At 51.1% G+C, this 20,604-nt stretch overlaps 1 protein-coding gene across 1 annotated transcript in view; it reads left to right on the top strand.

The window, feature by feature from the left end:
* Cntn5 (contactin 5) overlaps positions 1-20,604 on the top strand; it is a 281,993-nt gene that overhangs the window by 163,241 nt on the left and 98,148 nt on the right. The window contains exons 8-11 of the mRNA XM_042682983.1: positions 7,876-8,057; positions 11,981-12,117; positions 14,576-14,705; positions 16,414-16,564. Coding sequence (XP_042538917.1) covers positions 7,876-8,057; positions 11,981-12,117; positions 14,576-14,705; positions 16,414-16,564 — 600 coding nt within the window. The remainder of the gene's footprint in view (positions 1-7,875; positions 8,058-11,980; positions 12,118-14,575; positions 14,706-16,413; positions 16,565-20,604) is intronic.

Genomic DNA, 20,604 nt, shown 5'->3' with positions numbered 1-20,604 from the left:
CACAAAAACAGTCATGCTCCGTGAAAATCCACTAATAAACTGAGTAAGCGCTGGCCCTCAGGAGTGGACCTGCGCCGTACTTTTGAGTTGTAGCGTTAGGTTTTGGATTCATAAGACAGGGTAGGAAGGAAAAGACACAATGAATCTGTATCAGTGTAAAAAGGCCATGTGTGGGGTGCCATTTGCAGTATCTCCCTAATAGCAAAGCAGCAGGGAACAGAAGCAGGTAAAAGCCAGATTTCTCTCCTTCACATAGCGTTTCCGCAGCAGGGCCTCAGCCTCCCGGGATGAAGGCCTGTCAGGGTTGTGTTTGCTCTGTAACAAAGGCCACACGGGTGTCCTGGGGCCTGTCTGTCGATGATCCTCTCTCCCGCACCACACGGGTGTCCTGGGGCCTGTGCTGCTCACTGTCCTCTCTCCATACGAGACAGAGCCCATTGCATGGTCCACACGGCACAGTGTCAGGCCCGGAATGGAACAATGGTGTTGCAACAATGGCTTTGGGTGACTGTTGCTTTCTCATAAGATTACTTAATCTCTTCTTCAGTTTACTTGCCTGTAAAATCCAGAAACACAGCCGGCTTTAGGCTTCTGGGGAGGTAAATGGTCCACTGTTAAAACCCTGGAGCCTAGCCCCAACTCCCTGGATCATAACTCCATGGTTTATTATCCAAAACTCCCAGGCTGGTCAGGAGCCTGGAGGAGCACTGGTCCTGAGCACCTTCTCCTCACCGCTGGGGCCTGGGATAGAAGTGCAGTAGCGGCCGGGCACTGTGTGCCACGCTCTCACAGGGCCACCAAGGTCTCCCCGCAGCACCGCGTGCACCCACATCAGCTGGCTGAGCGGGCGTGGGCCAGCTGTGCACGGCGCTCATCCATGGGGAACACGCCGCAAGAGGCGGCCATGTGACTCACAGGCAACCGGAAACCCATGACGTCCCATGCGCCCAACTCCAGTGCACCTGACCCCACACTCAGCCCAGTGTGAACCAGCCCGGAGTGGGTGCAGGCCTCTCCGGCGAGAGCCGCTGTGAATGTTGTCATGGCAACCTGAGCGACAGCAGATTATGGCATCTAGTCAGATGTACTAAGGAGTGTGGCTGCGACAGCAACCAATGAAGTGGGGTTTGTCATCATGTTAAGGAGCTACATCTTCCTTACCAAGTACTGTAGTGAATAGTACCCGCTCCGGCTTACCCTCTTGATACTAGCCAATGCAGGATGTGACTCAGAATGACAAAGGTATACAATATTTTTAAAAACTTCGAAATGTTCTAGAGAAAAATACATTTTTATAGTTTCAAATTTTTAATTAGCAAGGACAATATGTGAGCATCTTCAAGTTTATCGAGGCTGGTACTGTGCAGAATACCCAGTCCTGCACCTCGTCCCCGTGAGAAGCCTGACCTGCAGAGTGACCATCGTTTACCCACAGCATGAGGCGTGAGGGGCGCGGGGGAAGTGTTCACTCCTGCTCTTTGTCCGGGTGAATCAGAGAGGTCCCCTGGGTCCTGCCGGCATGCTCTGGTTCAGGGAACTCACTAGCGGGCAGGCGAGCTCAGCTGAGAACGCAGCTGAATTGAGCACCCAGTTCCCTGTACAGAGAACACAGACTAGTCCTGGGACAAACAGGTTCAAATGCTATACATATTTTTCTATTTTTTCTTTCTTTTTGTTGTTGGTGGTGGTGGTCGTGGGGCTTGAGCTCAGGGCCTGGGCACTGGCTGTGAGCTTTTTCCACTCAAGGCGAGCGCTCTACCACTTTGAGCCACAGCACCACTTCCAGTTTTCTGGTGGTTAATTGCAGAGAAGAGTTTCAGGCTTTCCCGACTTTGAACCGGGATTCTCGGATCTCTAGGATTACCAGCGTGAGCCACTGGCACCTGGCTTATACCAATTTTTCAAATGGAAAAAAAACTGTAAAATTTTGAAAACAAGTAGTAAAACCATGAAGGCCACAGCAGACCACAATCTCCCAAGAGCTTACTAAGATTTTCTTTGCCTGAATTACGATCTTTGCCTCAAATAATTAAAAGTGATGGTAAGTACTCTTAGCTGTGACTCTTAAGTACTAAGCAGACTTAATGCTGCAGGAAGGCTGTGCGTTCATGCACCATCATCCATTCCTAGTCAAGACTCATTAAGCAGAAAGCGAAGCTTATACTCAAGGAAGATGCACTTAATTTCTTTTCCTTAAAGGCCAATCAGCCCCCTCATTTGGAGGCTGTGCCAGTGCCTTTGCCTCCAGGGAGAAGTGCTCTAAGCCTCCTCCTGTCCAAGAGAGAGCACATGCATCTCCTCTGCCCTGAAGTGTCCAGACTTCTGTTTTTTTTTTTTGGGGGGGGGGTCCGGTCGTGGGGCCTGAACTCTGGGCCTGGGTGCTGCCCCTCAGCTCTTCAGCTCAAGGCTAGCACTGTACCACTTGAGCCACAGTGCCACTTCCGGTTTTTTTCTTTTTGTTCATGTGGTGCTGAGGAATCAAACCCAGGGCCTCATGCATGCAAGGCAAGCACTCTACCACTGAGCCACCTTCCCAGCCATCCAGACTTCTACAAAGGAAACCTTTGCCTTCAAACACTTGGAGCATTAGATAGATAGCAGTGATCATCTGCTTTAGAAGCTGACTTTCCCTCTTTAGTTTTTGTTTTTGTTTTTTGAGCTAAAGGATCATAAAAGAAAAAAATCCTTTGGCTCAATAGCTTTTTTTATTATGGTTTTTTATGTGCTTTCTTAGAGAAAAGTTATAAAACTTGGTCCTTTCAGTTTCTAGAGGAGATATACAATGTTCCCTTCTCTTTGTGCAAGCCACCGTGGAGCCATAACTGTATATACTTTCACATCGGATGTAAAATTCATATCTCACTCATGAGGCATGCAGGGAGCACAGGAAGCACCGTAGACGGAACTGCAGTCTGTCTGAATAGTGATTTGTGGTCGGGGAGTACTTTTCTTCGAAATCATTAAATCTTTGCAGCTAAGTATTCCTATGCAATGACAGATTGTACGCATGACTTCATCGTCTGTATGAAAATGATCTCTTCAAAAGTGCCTGCAACGATGCTAACGATGGCCCAAGTTCTCCCAGTGTATCACCAGGTGATGCTTTCACCCTGTCACAGTGAAGGGTTTATGTCAGTGTCCATGGCTTCCAGGGGCTCCATTATTAGTAATAGATATTCTTTTTTTGGGGGGGGGGTCCGGTTGTGGGGCCTGAACTCTAGGCCTGGACACTGTCCCTCAGCTCTTCAGCTCAAGGCTAGCGCTCTACTACTTGAGCCACAGCACCACTTCCAGCTTTTTTCTGTTTGCTTATGTGGTGCTGAGGAATTAAACCCAGGGCCTCATGCATGCAAGGCAAGCGCTCTACCACTGAGCCACCTTCCCAGCCCCTTGAGTCAAACGGAAATACCACAGCATTAACTAGAAATCTACCTTCTTAAAGTCACGTTGCTCGTTGTATGTAGAAGTCATGCGCGTAGCTCAGCAGACTTCCAAGGGAATGGAACAAGGGGAAAGGTGCCATTTTCCTTTCCTGGCTGTCAGAACTCACATCTATGCTTCTTTGTCCAGCACACTGAAGTCCTCTACGCTTTACCTTTTGTTGTTGTTGTTGTTGTTGTTGTTGTCAGTCATGGGACTTGAACTCTGGGCCTGGGCGCTGCCCTTCAGCTCTTCAGCTCAAGGCTAGCTAGCGCTCTACCACTTGAGCCACAGCTCCACTTCTGGTTTTCGGGTGGTTCATTGGAGATAAGAGTCTCATGGACTCTTCTGCCCGGGCTGGCTTTGAACCACAATCCTCAGATCTCAGCCTCCTGAGTAGCTGGGATGACAGGCGTGAGCCACCGGCGCCTGGCTGAAGTCTTCTTTATGCCATCACATTCAGGTTATTAAGGTGGAGAAATTTGTCTTGGATAATATTGTCATGTTACATGTTTCAAAACTTGTTATGCTAGCCGGGCGCTGGTGGCTCACGCCTGTAATCCTAGCTACTCAGGAGGCTGAGATCTGAGGATCGCGGTTCAAAGCCAGCCTGGGCAGGAGAGACCGTGAGACTCCTATCTCCAATAAACCACCAGAAAACCGGAAGTGGCGCTGTAGCTCAAGTGGTAGAGTGCTTGCCTTGAGCTGAAGAGCTGAGGGACAGCGCCCAGGCCCAGAGTTCAAGTCCCACGACCGACAAAAAAAAAAAAACTTGCTATGCTCTCTGATACATTTTCTGTTTTTAGTTAACATATTATTGTGAAAAGGGATTTTATTGTACAATTTCCATGCCCAGATATAATTTACTTTGTCAACTATATATTTTAAACCTCAAGTGCTTACCAAAAAGGTGAATAAGTCAAGCTATTTCTCTAAGTTGTCACAGAAAGCATAAATATGGGTTTCCAAGATGCCTGGGATCCATCAGCATGGCCCACAGCTCTGGACCGGCGTCATTTAACACTGGCTCTGTAATTCAGGAAGCTGACCCGGTGAGTGTCTAGGCACTCATCGGTGCTGGGCCATGCTTTCATGCTCCAAAGCTTCTAACAGCTCAGATGCAAACAGTTTAGGCTACTAGCCTTGAAGAGTCAAGAAAGGAAGGAGCAAAAGCAAGTTGCATGTCCAGGGGGAAGAAAAGAAACGTTTAGCTAAAGCTGAGCTTCACCTGTGCTCTGTGCTGCATTTGCTTGGAATTTATCTTCTGGTCAGTTTTGCCCTTTGTATTAGTCACATTATCGATATTACTATCCTTACTGTTATAGTATATCTTTCACCATTCCTGCTTGAATCTTACACTTTATTTCTTGAGTCATTTTGCACTGATAGTCTGTTAGAGACAGACTTGCCCAGAGTTTTGTTTAAATCTGAAATGCTTCCATTATTAGCAGTAAGCGTGCAAGATGTAAACTTGTATAGCTTTATCATTTGTATAAAAGTGCGCCGTTTTCCCTCTCCCCCGCCGCGTGCTCTCGCCTCCGCGGTGGCTCTCAGCGTGGGAGTGTCCAGTCCCCCCGCAGGGTCTCTCCGCCCGCCCCCCCCCCCCCCCCCCGGCTCCTCTTAACAAATGTGACCAGTGTTGTGTGTCTTCGCCTCCTTCCTCCCTGATAGGCGTCCTGCCTTCCGGATGGCCAGCCATTGTCGTTTCTCAAGAACATGCCATTGCTGTTAGGATGCAATGCAGCTTCTTTCTCTCCGGCCTCATTGTCTCTGTGTCCTTCTCTCTCTCCGTTCTCCCCTTCTTGGCTCCCTCCCTCCCGGGAGCCCCTCTGTCCTCGCTGCTCTGTGTGCTGGACGTGTGCCAGACATGTGCCCCTGTCATCTGCAGGCCTGCCCACTGAGGCCACCTTCCCTCCCGCTCCCTGCTTCCCGCGCAATGCACCTGCTGGCTCATTCTGATAGGAAGCACTGACCTGTCTTCCTTGTCAAGAAATACTCTCTTCAGTTGTGTGTGCTTTTATATGTGTAGCACATTATAGTTTTATTGTCACATTCTATTTTATTTTAATCGATGCAGTTATTTTTATAGTCATTTAGAAGTATTAACATCTTATAGATTTCTTGATCAATTTTAAATCCATAATTTTAATTCCTAGCCTTATTGCTATTAACATCTATTATGAAAGTATGCATTATTCTGTAGTTGATAATCCCAGATGACGGAATAAGAATAATTGAATCCACTAGAACAACAAAATTAAAGTCAAATTTGACTGTTAAAATACAAAGATTGCCAAACATAGTGTTTAACTGAAAAGTGAAGTCTAACTGCCAGTCATGTAGGAGGAACAGATCAAAACAAAATGACAACAGGAAAAAAACTAAAACCCACACAAACTGTGAAAGTAAAAGGACAAATAGAAAAGGAGCGGGGGTGGTCCCAGGTGCCCCCATGACTCAGTGAGGCCTGGGCAATCTCCCTGAGACCCAGGGTCTGACAAGCTCTGCGAAGTTAAACAAGTTAAAAATGAGAGAGAATATTAAAAGCAAGCAATTCAGGGAGTGCCGAGCAAACCTGCTTAGAGTCCAGGGAGAGATTAAATAAGCAACACAATAGCCTTTTTAACCCATCAGTGGCCAGGAGCTATCCCAGTGCCGGGTAACGCTGATGTGGTGTGAGGAATGGAGACTGGGGTCAGGCAGCTGTGGGAACCACTGCTGCACTGCTGAAGACGACGTGGCAGTGCGTCTTAAAACGAAAACTGCTGGTGGCCTTCCTCCACAGAAAGCGAACTCACAGGGCATGCTTCATGCGCCACGTTGCTTATCATAATGGTGTATTACTGGAAAAACAGAACATAATCAGGTACCACATTGAAAGCCTGATAGAGGTGATTGGGTATCCCACTGCATTTCTGCAGTGGGATAATATGCAGCTATTGCTCAGAAGAACCCAAAACTCTATTCACTGTTTATGGTCTTGTGACTAACTTAAAGGTAGAGATACAGGGTTGACATTTTTTGAAAGATGATGAGGGGAAAGCTCACACAAATTGAATTGCAGCATGGGGGCAGCGTGGAGACGTGAGGGGCGGGAAGAGCCCCTGGCTTCTTTAATCCACACATCTGTAACCTGATTCATTACAATGAGTATGGATTGGCAACTTCTCCAAGTCACTGTTGTCATTTAAAATACAACATCTTTGCAAATAAATGGAATGTGACTTTGGACTGTTTGGCTGGGCTGTGGAAGAAATGGAGCCTGTCACTGTAATCTCACTGTTCCCCGGCTAGCCACCTAGAGGGTCAGCCCAAGGCCGGCCACGTGAGGGGTCAGCCACTGAGAGGGTCAGCCCGAGGCCGGCCATGTGAGGGGTCAACCCGAGGCCAACCATATGAGGGGTCAACCCGAGGCCAACCACGTGAGGGGTCAGCCCGAGGCCAACCACATGAGGGGTCAGCCCAAGGCCAACCACGTGAAGGATCAGCCCAAGGCCGGCCACGTGAGGGGTCAGCCACTGAGAGGGTCAGCCCGAGGCCGGCCATGTGAGGGGTCAACCCGAGGCCAACCATATGAGGGGTCAGCCCAAGGCCAACCATATGAGGGGTCAACCTGAGGCCAACCACGTGAGGGGTCAGCCCGAGGCTGGCCACGTGAGGGGTCAGCCCGAGGCTGGCCACGTGAGGGGTCAACCCGAGGCTGGCCACGTGAGGGGTCAGCACGAGGCCAGCCACGTGAGGGGTCAACCCGAGGCCGGCCACGTGAGGGGTCAGCCCGAGGCTGGCCACGTGAGGGGTCAACCCGAGGCTGGCCACGTGAGGGGTCAACCCAAGGCCAACCACGTGAAGGGTCAGCCAGAGGCCAACCACGTGAGGGGTCAGCCCGAGGCTGGCCACGTGAGGGGTCAGCCAGAGGCCAACCATGTGAGGGGTCAGCACGAGGCCAACCATGTGAGGGGTCAGCCCGAGGCTGGCCACGTGAGGGGTCAGCCCGAGGCCTACCACGTGAAGGATCAGCCCAAGGCTGGCCACGTGAGGGGTCAGCCCGAGGCCTACCACGTGAGGGGTCAACCCGAGGCCAACCACGTGAAGGATCAGCCCAAGGCTGGCCACGTGAGGGGTCAGCCCGAGGCCAACCACATGAGGGGTCAGCCCAAGGCCAACCACACGAGGGGTCAACCCGAGGCCTACCACGTGAAGGATCAGCCCGAGCTGGCCACATGAGGGGTCAGCCCGAGGCCGGTCACGTGAGGAGGTCAGCCCGCGGCCAGCCACCGAGATAGCCTGAGGCCGGTCACGTGAGGGGGGTCAGCCACGGGTCCTCAGTGTGACTGCACTTCCCTGCACCCCATGGGCTGCACCCCTCGGTCCCCAGGTGGCCAGAGGGGTGACGGCTGGTGGCGGGCCGGCAGTCCCGGGCCGGCGTGGTAACGGTGTCTGCATTCCCTCCCGCAGCCCTGTCCCCACGATCACGTGGACGAAGGTGAGCGCGGCCATCCCTGGGAAGGCGCGTCTGCGCAAGTCGCAGGCGGTGCTGGAGATCCCCAACCTGCAGCTGGAGGACGCGGGCCTCTACGAGTGCCGGGCCGAGAACTCACGGGGCAGAAACACCTTCCGGGGCCAGCTGCAGATCTACAGTGAGTGTCCCCGCATGCACATGTGGCCGGCAGTGCCCGGAAGCTGAGTGTAATGCATGATAAAGCATCAGGAAATGATCCTGCACAGAGAAACACTTTAACTCGGTCCGCACCCTTCATTGGTGTGTCATTTTCCTGGTAACAATTCTATAAATGTCACTAACTTATCCTAGGCCTCAGCTTAGGCCGAGACTCACAATCTCTGTGGCCCACGCCCTGCCCGGCCAGTCCCCGTTTTCAAGTTGTGCCTACCTCTTTAGGTAGGCCTCGCACGGTACTTTAGCTGTAGAAACACCCATGTACTGTAAGAAGTGATCTAAAGTTGTAGATTTTTGAAATTTGAAATTTCTTGCAGAAGAATTGAGCTGTTACACTGAATTGAGCTGTTAGGAGAACTGAGTCATGTATGTGTTCACACTTCCAGAAGCTAGTGAAGTGGAGGTAAATAGCCAGTCCTGATTATGGTGGGTTCTGTGAGCAGCCCGTGGTGGTAGCAATTACTCTACACAGCTTACAGACAGCACTCGAAGTGGAGGAACTCGAGCAGGGGGATTCCTGTACTGCACTTGAACCCGTCTTCATCCTCTGCTGAATATGTTTCCAGCATAGCACATTACTTCTCTGTGTCTGGGTGAGAGTCCTAAGATGAAACCTGATCTGTGTGGTTAAAACACATTGACTCCTCAACCCTTAGGAGCAAGGGAGAGGCCACCATGTCTAGCATTCATCAGCAGAGCTACAGAAGGCCTAATGACATGAGATACAGAGGGAGAGTTCTCTGTACACACATCCGTTCCCTGTAGGGAGGTGTACCCAGGAGACAGATCGAAGCTCAAATGCATTGCATCTGGTGAGCTGCTCATGGCTTCCGAGTTTAAAGGGCCATGCGTCTCCCTGCACCCAGCCTGGGAGAGGTGCCTGACAGAGCCAGACTAACGAAGGGCCCGGGGTGTCATCCCTCCAGGTGGGTGGGTTCCCCACAGTGCAAGCCCGGTCTGTGTGTGACGGCCACACTACCGATCAGAAGCAGGCCCCGGGCTCTTCGTTACCTGCACCCTTCTAACAAAGTTGCTAGCAGAGCCCTGTGTGTTTTAGATCTCTCATAACTGTCCATTTTGTTGTTCTAAATATCTGCTGTGCAGCCTTGTTCATAGGATGGCCTGAGACAGACCCTTTCTTGGTACAATCAGTGTGTGGCAATGTTTTTGTCTATCACTGTCCTTTTGTGTGGTATGTTTTAGTTTTGGGCCTCAGAGTAGCTCATGAAATAATTTGCCGTGTTTAAAAGGAAGCTTTGGTAATGCCGACCCGATCCTGTATGAAATGCAACCTACATGTTCCAGTATGTCACAAAGGATGGCAACTCACATTAAACCACCTTCCTGTTCATGCAGCGTGATGTTCATGCAACAATGACATGGAATTGATTTTCGGATGTGGAGCCTCACTTCATTCTAATATGATCTGTTAACCCCCCCTCACTTGGGTGGGGCAGTATGAGTGTGTGTACTTGAGAGCTTTTCTATGAGGGCAGTTAGCCACAGCTGTGTTCACCGCTGTGCGTGCATCCAGAGACACAAATGGAGCATGGCGTGCCGCACTGTCTTGGTTGCTCTCACTGCTGTGGACAGGAGTGCAAGTACAGATGGCCAGCCCATTGCTTGGCACAGAGTTAAACCAGGGCTATCCCAGGGCAAAACAGCCACATGCGAGACACCCACCTGTCACTGCCAGAAATGCCAGCAACGGCGTGCTGAGAAGCTTCAGCTGGTCATTGCTCAAGCGACCAGGAGTTGAGCTGATTAGCAAAGGACCTGGGGACTCCATGAGGTGGCCGTATACACCAGATACTCACCAGGCTTATGCTGGACCTTGAATTGTAGGTAGACATTGGAACAGACAAGAAGAGAAGCCGGAGGTTTTGTGTGGAGTGGGTAGTATAAGGAAAACAGAGTCTGCTTGGCAGTCGGCCACGAGGACTGTGCAGAGAGTAACCGAGGGTGGCCGAGGGGGGCCGGGAACCAGCCTGTGACAGGGGAGTCCTAGGACCACCAGCCTCCCCCTCCCGCCCCACTCCAGGGCCACGGTGGGAGACTGTGGGGAGGCTGATGGCAGGACAGGCGCAAAACCCAGGAGCTGCGTGGGAGCATCGCTGTGTACAGCTTTAAAATGGCAGCTCGGAGGCTCAGAATGAGCTTGTTTCATGGCCACTCGATGCCAAACAAAAACAAGCACACGTTGGCTACAAAACCAATGAGCTTTAAACAAAAGCCCGCAGAGCAGAACTCCTGCCCGAGACCAACTGCAGGGCTCGGTGGCCAGGCTCTGCCCACCAGCCACGCGCTGGCTTGGACAATGGAGACGCGGAGCAGCCTGTCCTTAGTCTGGAGATCTCGGAAAACGAGTTTGACTGGGGCAGGGCAGGTCCGCAGCTAGCATTCAATAAGTGAACTTTCTTCTCTGCCTTCTGACCTGGCGTGGAGCCGTGCTGGCGCTGTGCTGTCACACTCCCGCACTGGAGAGAGGCCTCGGCTGCGCGGCCGAGCCCCAGCACTGAGAGAGACAGCCGAGCCCCAGCGCTGAGAAAGGCCCCAGCACTGAGAGAGACAGCCGAGCCCCAGCGCTGAGAGAGGCCCCAGCACTGAGAGAGGCCTCCGCCGCGCGGCTGAGCCCCTCGCCTGGGCCTCACTACCCGCCTCCCTGCCTCCCACGTGCACAGTCACCAGCAGCCTCCTCGAAGCTCCCACTGCCCCAGCCCTCCACAGATGATTTATTTTGTTACATTTTTATCAAAATAGAGACTAGAAAGAAAATTCAGTTAAGTATTTCATGCTTTTCAGCTGTTTCCAACAGACAATACATACCTGGAGGAAGAACTGCTTTTGTTCAAAGCTTTCACTCTGAACGCTGGCCGGTGGAGGAAAGGCCCTGGAGCCCACACCTCACAGATTCTGTACAGGGATTACAGCTTCACCTTTTAGGAAAGGAATTTCTTTTCCTCTGCTAAACTTTTGAGAACCTTTTTTTTTTTGTCAATCGTGGGACTTGAACTCTGGGCCTGGGTGCTGTTCCTCAGCTCTTCAGCTCAAGGCGAGCGCTCTACCACTTGAGCTACAGTGCCACTTCTGGTTTTCTAGCAGTTTATTGGAGATAAGAGTTTCATGGACTTTCCTGCCCAGGCTGGCTTTGAACTGCGATCCTCAGATCTCAGCCTCCTGAGTAGCTAGGATTACAGGCGTGAGCCTCTGGCACCCAGCTTTGAGAACCTTTTTATAACTTACATGGGAAGTACGTGTATATAAAATTAGGAAAAGTTTTGTGCTTAGTAAGATTTGCATTTATAAGTTAATCTTCTAAACCAGTTCAGGTTCTGTGAGGAATAAAGCCAAAGCAGAGAACCTGCTCACTGTAGGGCTGTGCGGTTCGTCTGTCTGTGCCAGGACTGCTGTGGTTCTGTGAGAATCCCACTGCCCCGGAGCAGGCCCTGTGCTGGGAGGCACTCCCAGCTACCGGAAGTACACACACGGGCACATAAACACGCGTGCACACAGACGCACACATGCATGGACACATACACAGGAGACACGTGCACACAGATGCACAGGTGCACACAGGCTCACACCACAGCCACATATGAAGCACATACAGGCCTGCTACCCACACACACAGATTTGCATCACCTGCCCACTCTGTGAAAGTCTCAGGTTAAAAAACGTTTCACGTCTCCTCTTCTGTGTTGGTGTCATCAGAAATGCAGTTCTGTGCAGAACTCCGTATTGTGCCTCTTGCCTCTTGCAAGCACCTGTGTTTATGTGAAATGCTAAACACACAATTAAAGCCACAATGGAATTTTCCATGTGAATTTTGGCCGTGTTGCAGTGTTGGACCTGGACTCACCTTTCTTGAACGCTTGCTCCTCACAGCCTATCCGCACTGGGTGGCGAAGCTGAATGACACGGAGCTGGACAGCGGCAGCAGCCTGCGATGGGAGTGCAGGGCCGCGGGGCAGCCACGGCCGGCCTACCGCTGGCTGAAGGACGGCGCCCCGCTCCCGCCCCAGGTACGTCTGCGGGCGGGCGGCGGGGAGCAGGGTGTGCAGAGAAGTGCACTGGCATCGCTTGGCTGCACAAGGCGGTCTGTCTGTGACATTCCCACACGCGCCTCTGTGCCCAGTCACACGCACCTCTCCCCGGCCCTCTACCAGCCGCTTCCTCCCGCTTTCACACACACACACAAAGTACTGTTCTACCTCACACGCGTGCATAAAGCATGGCTGTGTGTCCCTCCTTCCCCCTCGGCTGCCCCCTCCCTGGGACCCAGGACAGCCTGTTCTGCTTATTGGAAGTCTCTTCCTACTTCTGTCTTCTCATAGATTTGAAGTGAGAAATAAAACAAATATACAAGTAAGGATTCCTTCTCAAGTTTTTTGAGTAGTACATTAAATGTGAGTGTTTCAGGCTGTCACTACTTGGGACCCTTCAGTAAGTACCATGGTGACAGTCTGGTGGCTGAGGGTCAGTGCCGGAAGCCTGCTGCCCTCTCTGTGTGGGACGGCCTTACTCTCCCCAAGCGCAGGACTAGCCTGCGTCACGGACTGGTGAAGCAGGACTGCAGTCCACCCCGCGTCCTGCGTCCAGACAACTTGTACCTCCCACACGAGTGCCCCTACCACGTCCGCTGCACTGTGGAAAACCACTGGGGTGCGCTGGGTTTAAATTGATTATTACCACCTAAGTGCAGAACGATGACGACAAAATTTTAACAGCTCTGTGCCTTGATTGTGGGCAGGAAGGGGAGAGAGAGAGAGAGAAACAGGCCACTATTACTGACAAAATGAGGACAAGTGTACAGTTGAGACTGAGCCCCAGTCCTGCCCTGGGATCTGCTGGCTGAGGAGCGGTGCTGCGCCCTGCCTCTCACAGCCTCCCGTCCTGTTTATAAGGAAGCTGGATCACACCTCCATGCCACCGTTTTGTCTCTAACACCCTCTATTCTAAACCCAGCTAAACCTATAAATAAAACACAATTGCACAAGAAGCCAGATACACAGAAAACAAAATGGAAAGCTCTGAAGGCAAGCGAGGGGGGGGGGGGGTGGTTACAGCTCTTTAACTCTCCCAGGCTGCCCTGGGAGGAGCCCAGCTGGGGAGGAGGAGGCCAGCTGGGGAGAAGGAGGCTGGCCTGGGAGGAGGCGGCCCTGGGCAGAGGAGGAGGCCCTGGGCGGAGGAGGAGGCCCTGGGCAGAGGAGGAGGCCCTGGGAGGAGGAGGCCCTGGGAGGAGGAGGCCCTGGGCGGAGGAGACCAGCCTGGAACGGGGAGGCTGGCCTGGGAGGAGGAGGCCCTGAGAGGGGGAGGCCCTGGGAGGAGGCCAGCTGGGGAGGAGGAGGCCAGCTGGGGAGAAGGAGGCTGGCCTGGGAGGGGGAGGCCCTGGGAGGAGGAGGCCCTGGGCGGAGGAGGAGGCCCTGGGAGGGGAGACCCTGGGAGGAGGAGGCCCTGGGAGAGGGAGGCCCTGGGAGGAGGAGGAGGCCACCCTGGGAGGAGGAGGCCCTGGGCAGAGGAAGAGGCCCTGGGAGGAGGAGGCCCTGGGAGGGGGAGGCCCTGGGAGGAGGAGGCCCTGGGAGGGGAGGCCCTGGGAGGAGGAGGCCACCCTGGGATGAGGAGGTCCTGGGAGGGGGAGGCCCTGGGAGGGGGAGGCCCTGGGCGGAGGAGGAGGCCCTGGGAGGGGGAGGCCCTGGGAGGAGGAGGAGGCCCTGGAGAAGGCGCTGCCCCTGTCCCGTTTCCAGATAAGGTGCTTGCTAAGTGAATGCTTTGTTTTGAAAACGTTCTCAAATTCTTGACAGCTTCGTTGATCAAGCACTGCTCGCTAACATATTTTAAACGACTTGCTTCTTATGAAGTGCCAGACACCTGGCTCTTTAATTATATTTTAGAAGTAAAATTCAATTGTTGAAAGTCACTCTTTGGTCTGTTTATTTCAGTTTGTACCTGTCTGGTCTTCTGTCTCTTGTACCCAGTTTCTTCTTTTAATGGTATCTCCTGACCAATAATTTTATACAACCCAACTGCAGGGCAGTTTCTATTTGTGCTGGTTGGGAAGAAAGAAAGGCAGCTTCTTGGACCAGTGGTGGAGGGATTACCATGGCCTGAGTCCTTGGTGACTTTAGACCTAGGTCTTCCCCCTCCACCCTCACCCCTCCTCTGCCAGAGCCTACTGCTCCCGCAGGGAGAAATGGCTCCAGGAGAGCCTCAGCTGCAGGTCCACCCAACAAAGCCTGCTCGGAGGAGCCCCGCAGCCCTGCTTTCTGTGTGTGTGTGTGTGTGCGCGCGCGCGCGCGTGTGTATAAAACATAATATGTAATTTACTATAATGTACAACAGACAGCAGGACAGTCAACAGTAAATTTGCCAAATGATGTCTTACTACAAATTGAGGCCTTTGTTCCTTGGTCCTGGAAGTTGTGTGCATACAGTATACTGTAGCTGCATCTTCTCTGGGTCTGGTTTTTCTCCCCATTACAGAGTAGGGTTGATATGGTCAACGGAGTGCTGACAATCCACGGAGTAAACCGATCTGATGCGGGGATGTACCAGTGTCTGGCTGAGAATGAATACGGAGCCATTCATGCCAGTGCCCAGCTGAAGATTCTAGGTATGTGATTTCCAAGCAGATCAATAGGGGGAAAATGGCTGCTGCTCTTCATGCTCCACTTCTCACGATACTGAAGTTTTATGATACAGTTCTAAAGGCCTACTTTATGACTTAACAAGAAATATTGTGTTGTGCTGTTTCTGTAAACTGTAGAAGGCAGTTTACTTTTGTCCTGTTGACCCACATCTATGCTATTTATATGGTGTTCTAACTGTAGTTTTATTCTTAGATGGGTCATACAATATAGCTTTGATTTAGAATTAACAGTCAGGTTTTACAAAGCCAGGTACCAGTGATTTGTGTTTGTAATTTTAGCTACATAGGATCACCATTTGGGGCCATCCCTGCCAGGAAAGTTGACAAGACCCTTTCTCAGCCCAAAGTTGGGTATGGTGGCCTGCACCTTGTCTTCCTAAACTAGACAGAAGATGAGACTGGGAAAATCAGTGCTCAGTAAATACAAGATTCCATTTCATTTTCCCAGATATTTTAGAAAAATCAAAGATTATTTCTTTTGTTAACTATTACTCTTAACGTCTTGGAGTTAAAAAGCCGATTTCATCCACACTCTGTGATTTTCTTAGGAACACTCCCAAGCCTTCTTATTCACTATATATATGCATTCAAGTTTATCTTTAATTCTATTCACCGTAAGCAACCAAAGATGTTACCTGAATTATTCCCGTAAGTCCCTTCATTTTTCTTCAGTGTCTTCTGTCTGTCAATGAAATAGATTCTTTTAACATATATACCTTTTTATATTGTTGTTAATACTGGTTAATGTATCTTTTTAAGGTTGTGTCACACATTCTGTTGGTATCGTATGAACATAAACTATGACTGAAATGCTCAGAGAATTGTTACATTGATATAAAGCAGTGCCCCAGATACCTTCACACAGAAGGATCTTAATGTCAGTGACTTAGATGAGTAATTGCAATAGCCTGAATAAAATTTAAACTGAAATTACGATAATCCTATTTCTTTTTAAAGTAACATGCAGTTTGTGGGACTTTTCCAATAAAACATGGATCAAATTAAGTAGAGTGGAAAGCCAGTGCTCTGGCTTGCCCTTGGAGTGTACCAAACTCAGGAGACTAAAACCTGGAGGATTGTGGTTCAAAGTCAGCCTGGGCAGAAATGTCTAAGAGACTTCACCCCCCAATTAGCCAGCAAAATGCCATATTGGAAGTGTGGTTCAGATGGTAGAGTAGCAGCCCTGAGAGAGATAGATGAAGGAAAGGTAAAGCCCCAAGTTAGGCCCCTGTATCAGTGTTAATGAAGCACCAGTACTGATTAAGGTGGGAAATGGAAGACACAGAATTGTCCTAGGTATTCCCTCCATCATCGCAAAGAACCACTGAGAGACATCCTTAGAGGGCCCTTTGACCTCTCCCCAGGTTATCCATCAGAGCGGGTCCTTTGACCTCTCCACGTTATCCATGAGTCTTTCACAAGTGGAGCTGGTATCACCAGTTAGCAAGCTAGCTTCTGAAATGGCCTTTATCTGTGAACTCCACATTGTAAGACGCCATTATCTCCTGGCAGCCAGCAGGTATCTCATTGTAGTAATGAATCCCGTACCCGTGCCATGGAGGTTTTTTCTGTGTGGTTTGATGACACTGGATAAAAGGGGCAGGAATTGCGGCGTGCCGCTCGCTGGAGAGGACGTCCCTGCCTCCAGTGAATGGCCTTTCCTCCCGCACAGCCTCCCCTCCCACCTTTGCGCCAAGTCAGCTGAAGAGGACTGTCGTGGTCACCAGAGACCGGGAGGTGGTCCTGGAGTGCCAGCCCCAGGGCTCTCCGAAGCCGACCATCTCGTGGCGGAAGGGAGACAGAGCGCTCAGAGAGAACAAAAGGTCAGAAGCCGCTTTGTGTTCCGCTCTCCTCACAGCACCAGGCCTCTGAGGTCGAAGGCGCGCAGAGGCCATGAGTCCTACGACCCTGAGATACTTCCCCACCCGGTTGAAGTGGACTTTTGTTTGACGGGTGCGTTTTCAATGTAGATAGGGTGTGTGTGTGTGTGTGTGTGTGTGTGTGTGTGTGTGTGTGTGTGTGTGTGTGTGTGTGTGTGTGTGTGTGTGTGTGTGTAGTACAGATAGATGGTAGACTATAGAGAGGTCAAACTCCCTTCCCTCCATTGGGTTTCCTGACTAAGAAAGAATTGCACTGGGTTTTGAAGAAAGCGAGAAATGTAATTGGCCAGTGGGTTTTGGTTTGCATTTTGTCCTTTGTACTGGAATCCCCAGTGACCTGGGCCCTGATGAGGGTTGTGTTTTCGGTGGTTGTTAGCATTAACATAGCACGAGCACATTCTGGGTCTGCTGGATAGTTCTTTGATTATGGGATTGGTGCCGGGTGAACTCCAGCCAGGCTTTGCCTTTCTATTTTCAATATGGCCAACAAAAATAGTGCAGGCTGCTTGGATGGCCACGGGCAGCTGTGAGTTGGGCAGCAGCCCATGCTGCATGTGAGCGTCAGTCAGTGGCCGGCAGAGGCCAGGGTCGCACAGGAGCGCAGGGAGGACGTGAGGACAGGCTCTCCGCGTCCGCTCCTGCCGCCGTCATCAGCGACGGTGCACTTTGGTGTGGTACTCGGCCTGGGAGGAAGTAGCATTGCACATGGCTCACTTTCTGTGAGCTCAAGTCAGGAGCTCAGATTGTGATGTTTTGTGGAGGTAAGTACTCCAATACATAATCTCTAGGTCAACATTTAGGTTTGTTTAAACCTAACACTTGAAATCTTTCTTAAGGCTTTTGCTTCCTGTCAGTAGTGAGATGCACTGGTTTAATTTGTTTGTTTATTGTGTGGAATGGTTTGCTTAATTATTGGCTGGGCTCTACCCTGAAGATCTGTGCTGTCCTAGTGAGCACTGTAGACTCTAACCGTAGACTCTATCCACTCTTCTCCGTGTGAAACTGGAGTTGGGAGAACTCTATCCACTCTTCTCCGTGTGAAACTGGAGTTGGGAGAACTGAATGAAATTCTGCATAGAAAATACACGGGCTGGTGTTGCTCATTCTCATCGCGAGATGATGATAGTGATGATGAAATGATGTTCATGATGATGGTGGTGATGACGGTGGTGGTAGTAGTAGCAGTGGCGGACATAATGACTGCTATTTCAAACTTTGACCCTTGAACTTTAGCCTCCATTTTTCATAGCAAAGTCATTAAGATTAAGTGATTAAGAAAAGAATGTGCGAGGGCCAGTCTGGGACGACGGCGTTACTTGGGTGGAGGGTGTGAATTGGCTCTTGGTTTCCGGGAGTCCCTGAGCCTCTGTTTCCTGTCCTCCCCTTCCCTCCGCCCTGGTTCCCTGTCCCGGGTGGGTTCCTCCCCTCGGGCTGGGTCTTTCCATCTCCCCTCCTCGGCGCGGTGAGTGCATTCAGTGCCTGAGGACTAACGGAGAAGCAATGAAGCCTCTGAAGACGTCCCTCCGCTTGGCAGTGCCCAGACCTGGCCGGGGTGCGTGTGAGGATCGCAGTGCACGGTCACTCGGCCTCCTACGAACGCTGGAACTTGTCCGGGCGCCGGGGCTCGGAGCTCCGGGGACTCCCAGCCTCGTTCCTGGGCTCCGCTCATCACTCTCCAGCTCATTATTTCCATTACTTGGCCATTAACTTCTGTTCAAATATAATCATCCCGAAGCTCTCCAGCAGTGCACACGCATTAAGTCTTCACCATCGCATGCTCGACTTCTGTACTTTCTGAGGGCAGTCTTGGCTGAAAGGAAGAATGAGGAGATCCGGCAGGGAGCAGCCTACTATATTTTGTTCAGGGCCCGCCTGGTACATTTTGCTTCCTTTCTGCCAGCCCTTGTGAGCCATCACTGAACATCTCCAAATATGCCACCTGTGTTTCAAAGATACTTTGAATTTTTGACTTTCAAAAGTACTTCAAGCATTGGTTTTCATATCTAGGTAGAGATGGAAAAAGGAAGCATAACTCACTGGGTGATTAGGAAATCCAGACCCACAAAATTATCAGTTACCTGTAGAAGGATAATATTCAAGAATGCTCTTCCTTTTACGAGTCTGTAATCTAAGCACAGACTTGCCCAAAATTCCCTGCACTGTTTCCCTGCTCACCAGAGGAGCTCAGAATCCTAGACTTTTCCGCCCCTTTAACACGCTGACTTCCAGTGGGAATCCACGTTGTGTTTATTAGGCAACGGCGATCAAGCTCACATACTGACTCCCAGACAAACAGAAAAACGTATTCTTCATAACAGCCCTACAAGACCATCACTGGGGAAGCTGCCTGCACATGTCGGGAAGAGGATTCACGGGTGTGATTAGGACTGGTGTCCTGCTTGGCCCCCAGCTCCACGCTGTGTCCGCTAACGAGCAAGCTGCGCGGCTCTGTCCTCCTGACAGCGTCTTTTACATATTGGGAACATAAAACAGCACAGACCCTGGAGGTCGCGGATTGTGTTAGTGTCTAAGCAGTCGCATAATGAGCACTCCTATGTCAAGAACGCATCGTTTAACTTCCTTGGTGATTTAGAACGTTTCCGAAAGCAATGAGATGGTCAGAATGGCTTTTTTCACCTGCAGGGCGGGGGGGGGGGGGGGGGGGGGGGAGCCTCCTGAGCAGTGACAGTCCTGAGCCGCTCACACAGTCCCACGTTCCCCCAGACGTGGAATGCTGGGGCCACAGGAATGGGGACAAAGTGGCTTCACACTTCCCATCGCCAGGCTCATGCTCAGTGAAAGGCGGCCACCTTCCTCAACTTCCCTTTGAAATGCAAGTAAACAGGCATGCAAAAATAGGACAGTCACACACATGGGATATTAGCTCTGTCTGCGAACTTTCAACCTGTCGCAGAAACTGTCCTTAGGTAGAGACGGTAATTAAGAAAGAACCAGGGCTCATTCAAGTGTGTACCTCTGATACGTCAAGAAACTCGGTTTCCCCAGCACGTGCCTGGGGCACCTCGCTCTGGGGAAGCTGTGGATGAGGCAGGGAGATGCCGGACACGGGACCCACCCTCCCCACGCGCGGCCCACCAGAAGGAAGAGTCCACTGCCCCAGCCAGTCAGCGCCGAGTCTGGCCGCCGCTCCTGCAGTTCCCACTGACTAACAACAGATGACAGGCTGTGCTGCTGCTTTTTTATAGTGTAACTTATTTTTAGGGGCTGGAGGCATGGTTAGCTGTGTAGCACCAGCCTAGTCGGGCACAAATCCCTGAGTTGAAACTGCTGGACACAACACAGAAAATTTACTTCTTACAGGTTACCATGTGGCGTTCTGATCATGTATCCGCCTTGTAAATGTCCCTGCAGACACTTACCAGGTATTTATACTGAGCACACAATCATTTCCTCTAGCTGTTGAAAATATGCAACACCTTCTCATTCTTTGAAATCTCTGCAGATCTCGCTGCCAGCCTCCAGAACCTTCGTCCATCCCATAGCTTTTTGGACTCAGGGCCTTACACTTGCTAGGAAGGTGTTCTACCACCTGGTGCAATCTCCCATTCCCTTTTACACTGCCTATTTTTGAAATAAGGTCTTGTTTTCTGCCTGGACTGCAGCTCTCCTGCTTGTACTTCCCCATGGGGCTGAAAGGCCAGAAGTGGAGCCCGTTCCCAGCCTGGAGCCAGGTGCCAGAGCTGAGCTGGCTCACACCACCCTGTCCTCACAGGGCTCGAGACGAAGGCCCGGGAACCTTTTCTTGCTGAAGCTGGTCTCACACCACGGTCCCTCCCCAGCACCAGTGCAGAGGCTTGCTGTTTGTTTGGCTGATCAGGATGCGTCTTGTTTCTGATTTTCCTTAATTGTGGCAGAGCAGGCTGCCACTCCAAAGGGAAAAGCGACAACATCATAACTCTGGCTCTGTTGTTGCATGAGCATCTCCACTTCGTGGCTTTACATCTCCAACTAATTACCAGTTG

This window comes from Dipodomys spectabilis, unplaced genomic scaffold (assembly GCF_019054845.1).
Source record: "Dipodomys spectabilis isolate Male_0828 unplaced genomic scaffold, ASM1905484v1 ptg000076l, whole genome shotgun sequence".
Classification (NCBI taxonomy): domain Eukaryota; kingdom Metazoa; phylum Chordata; class Mammalia; order Rodentia; family Heteromyidae; genus Dipodomys; species Dipodomys spectabilis.
This window is presented reverse-complemented; position numbering and strand designations above follow the sequence as displayed.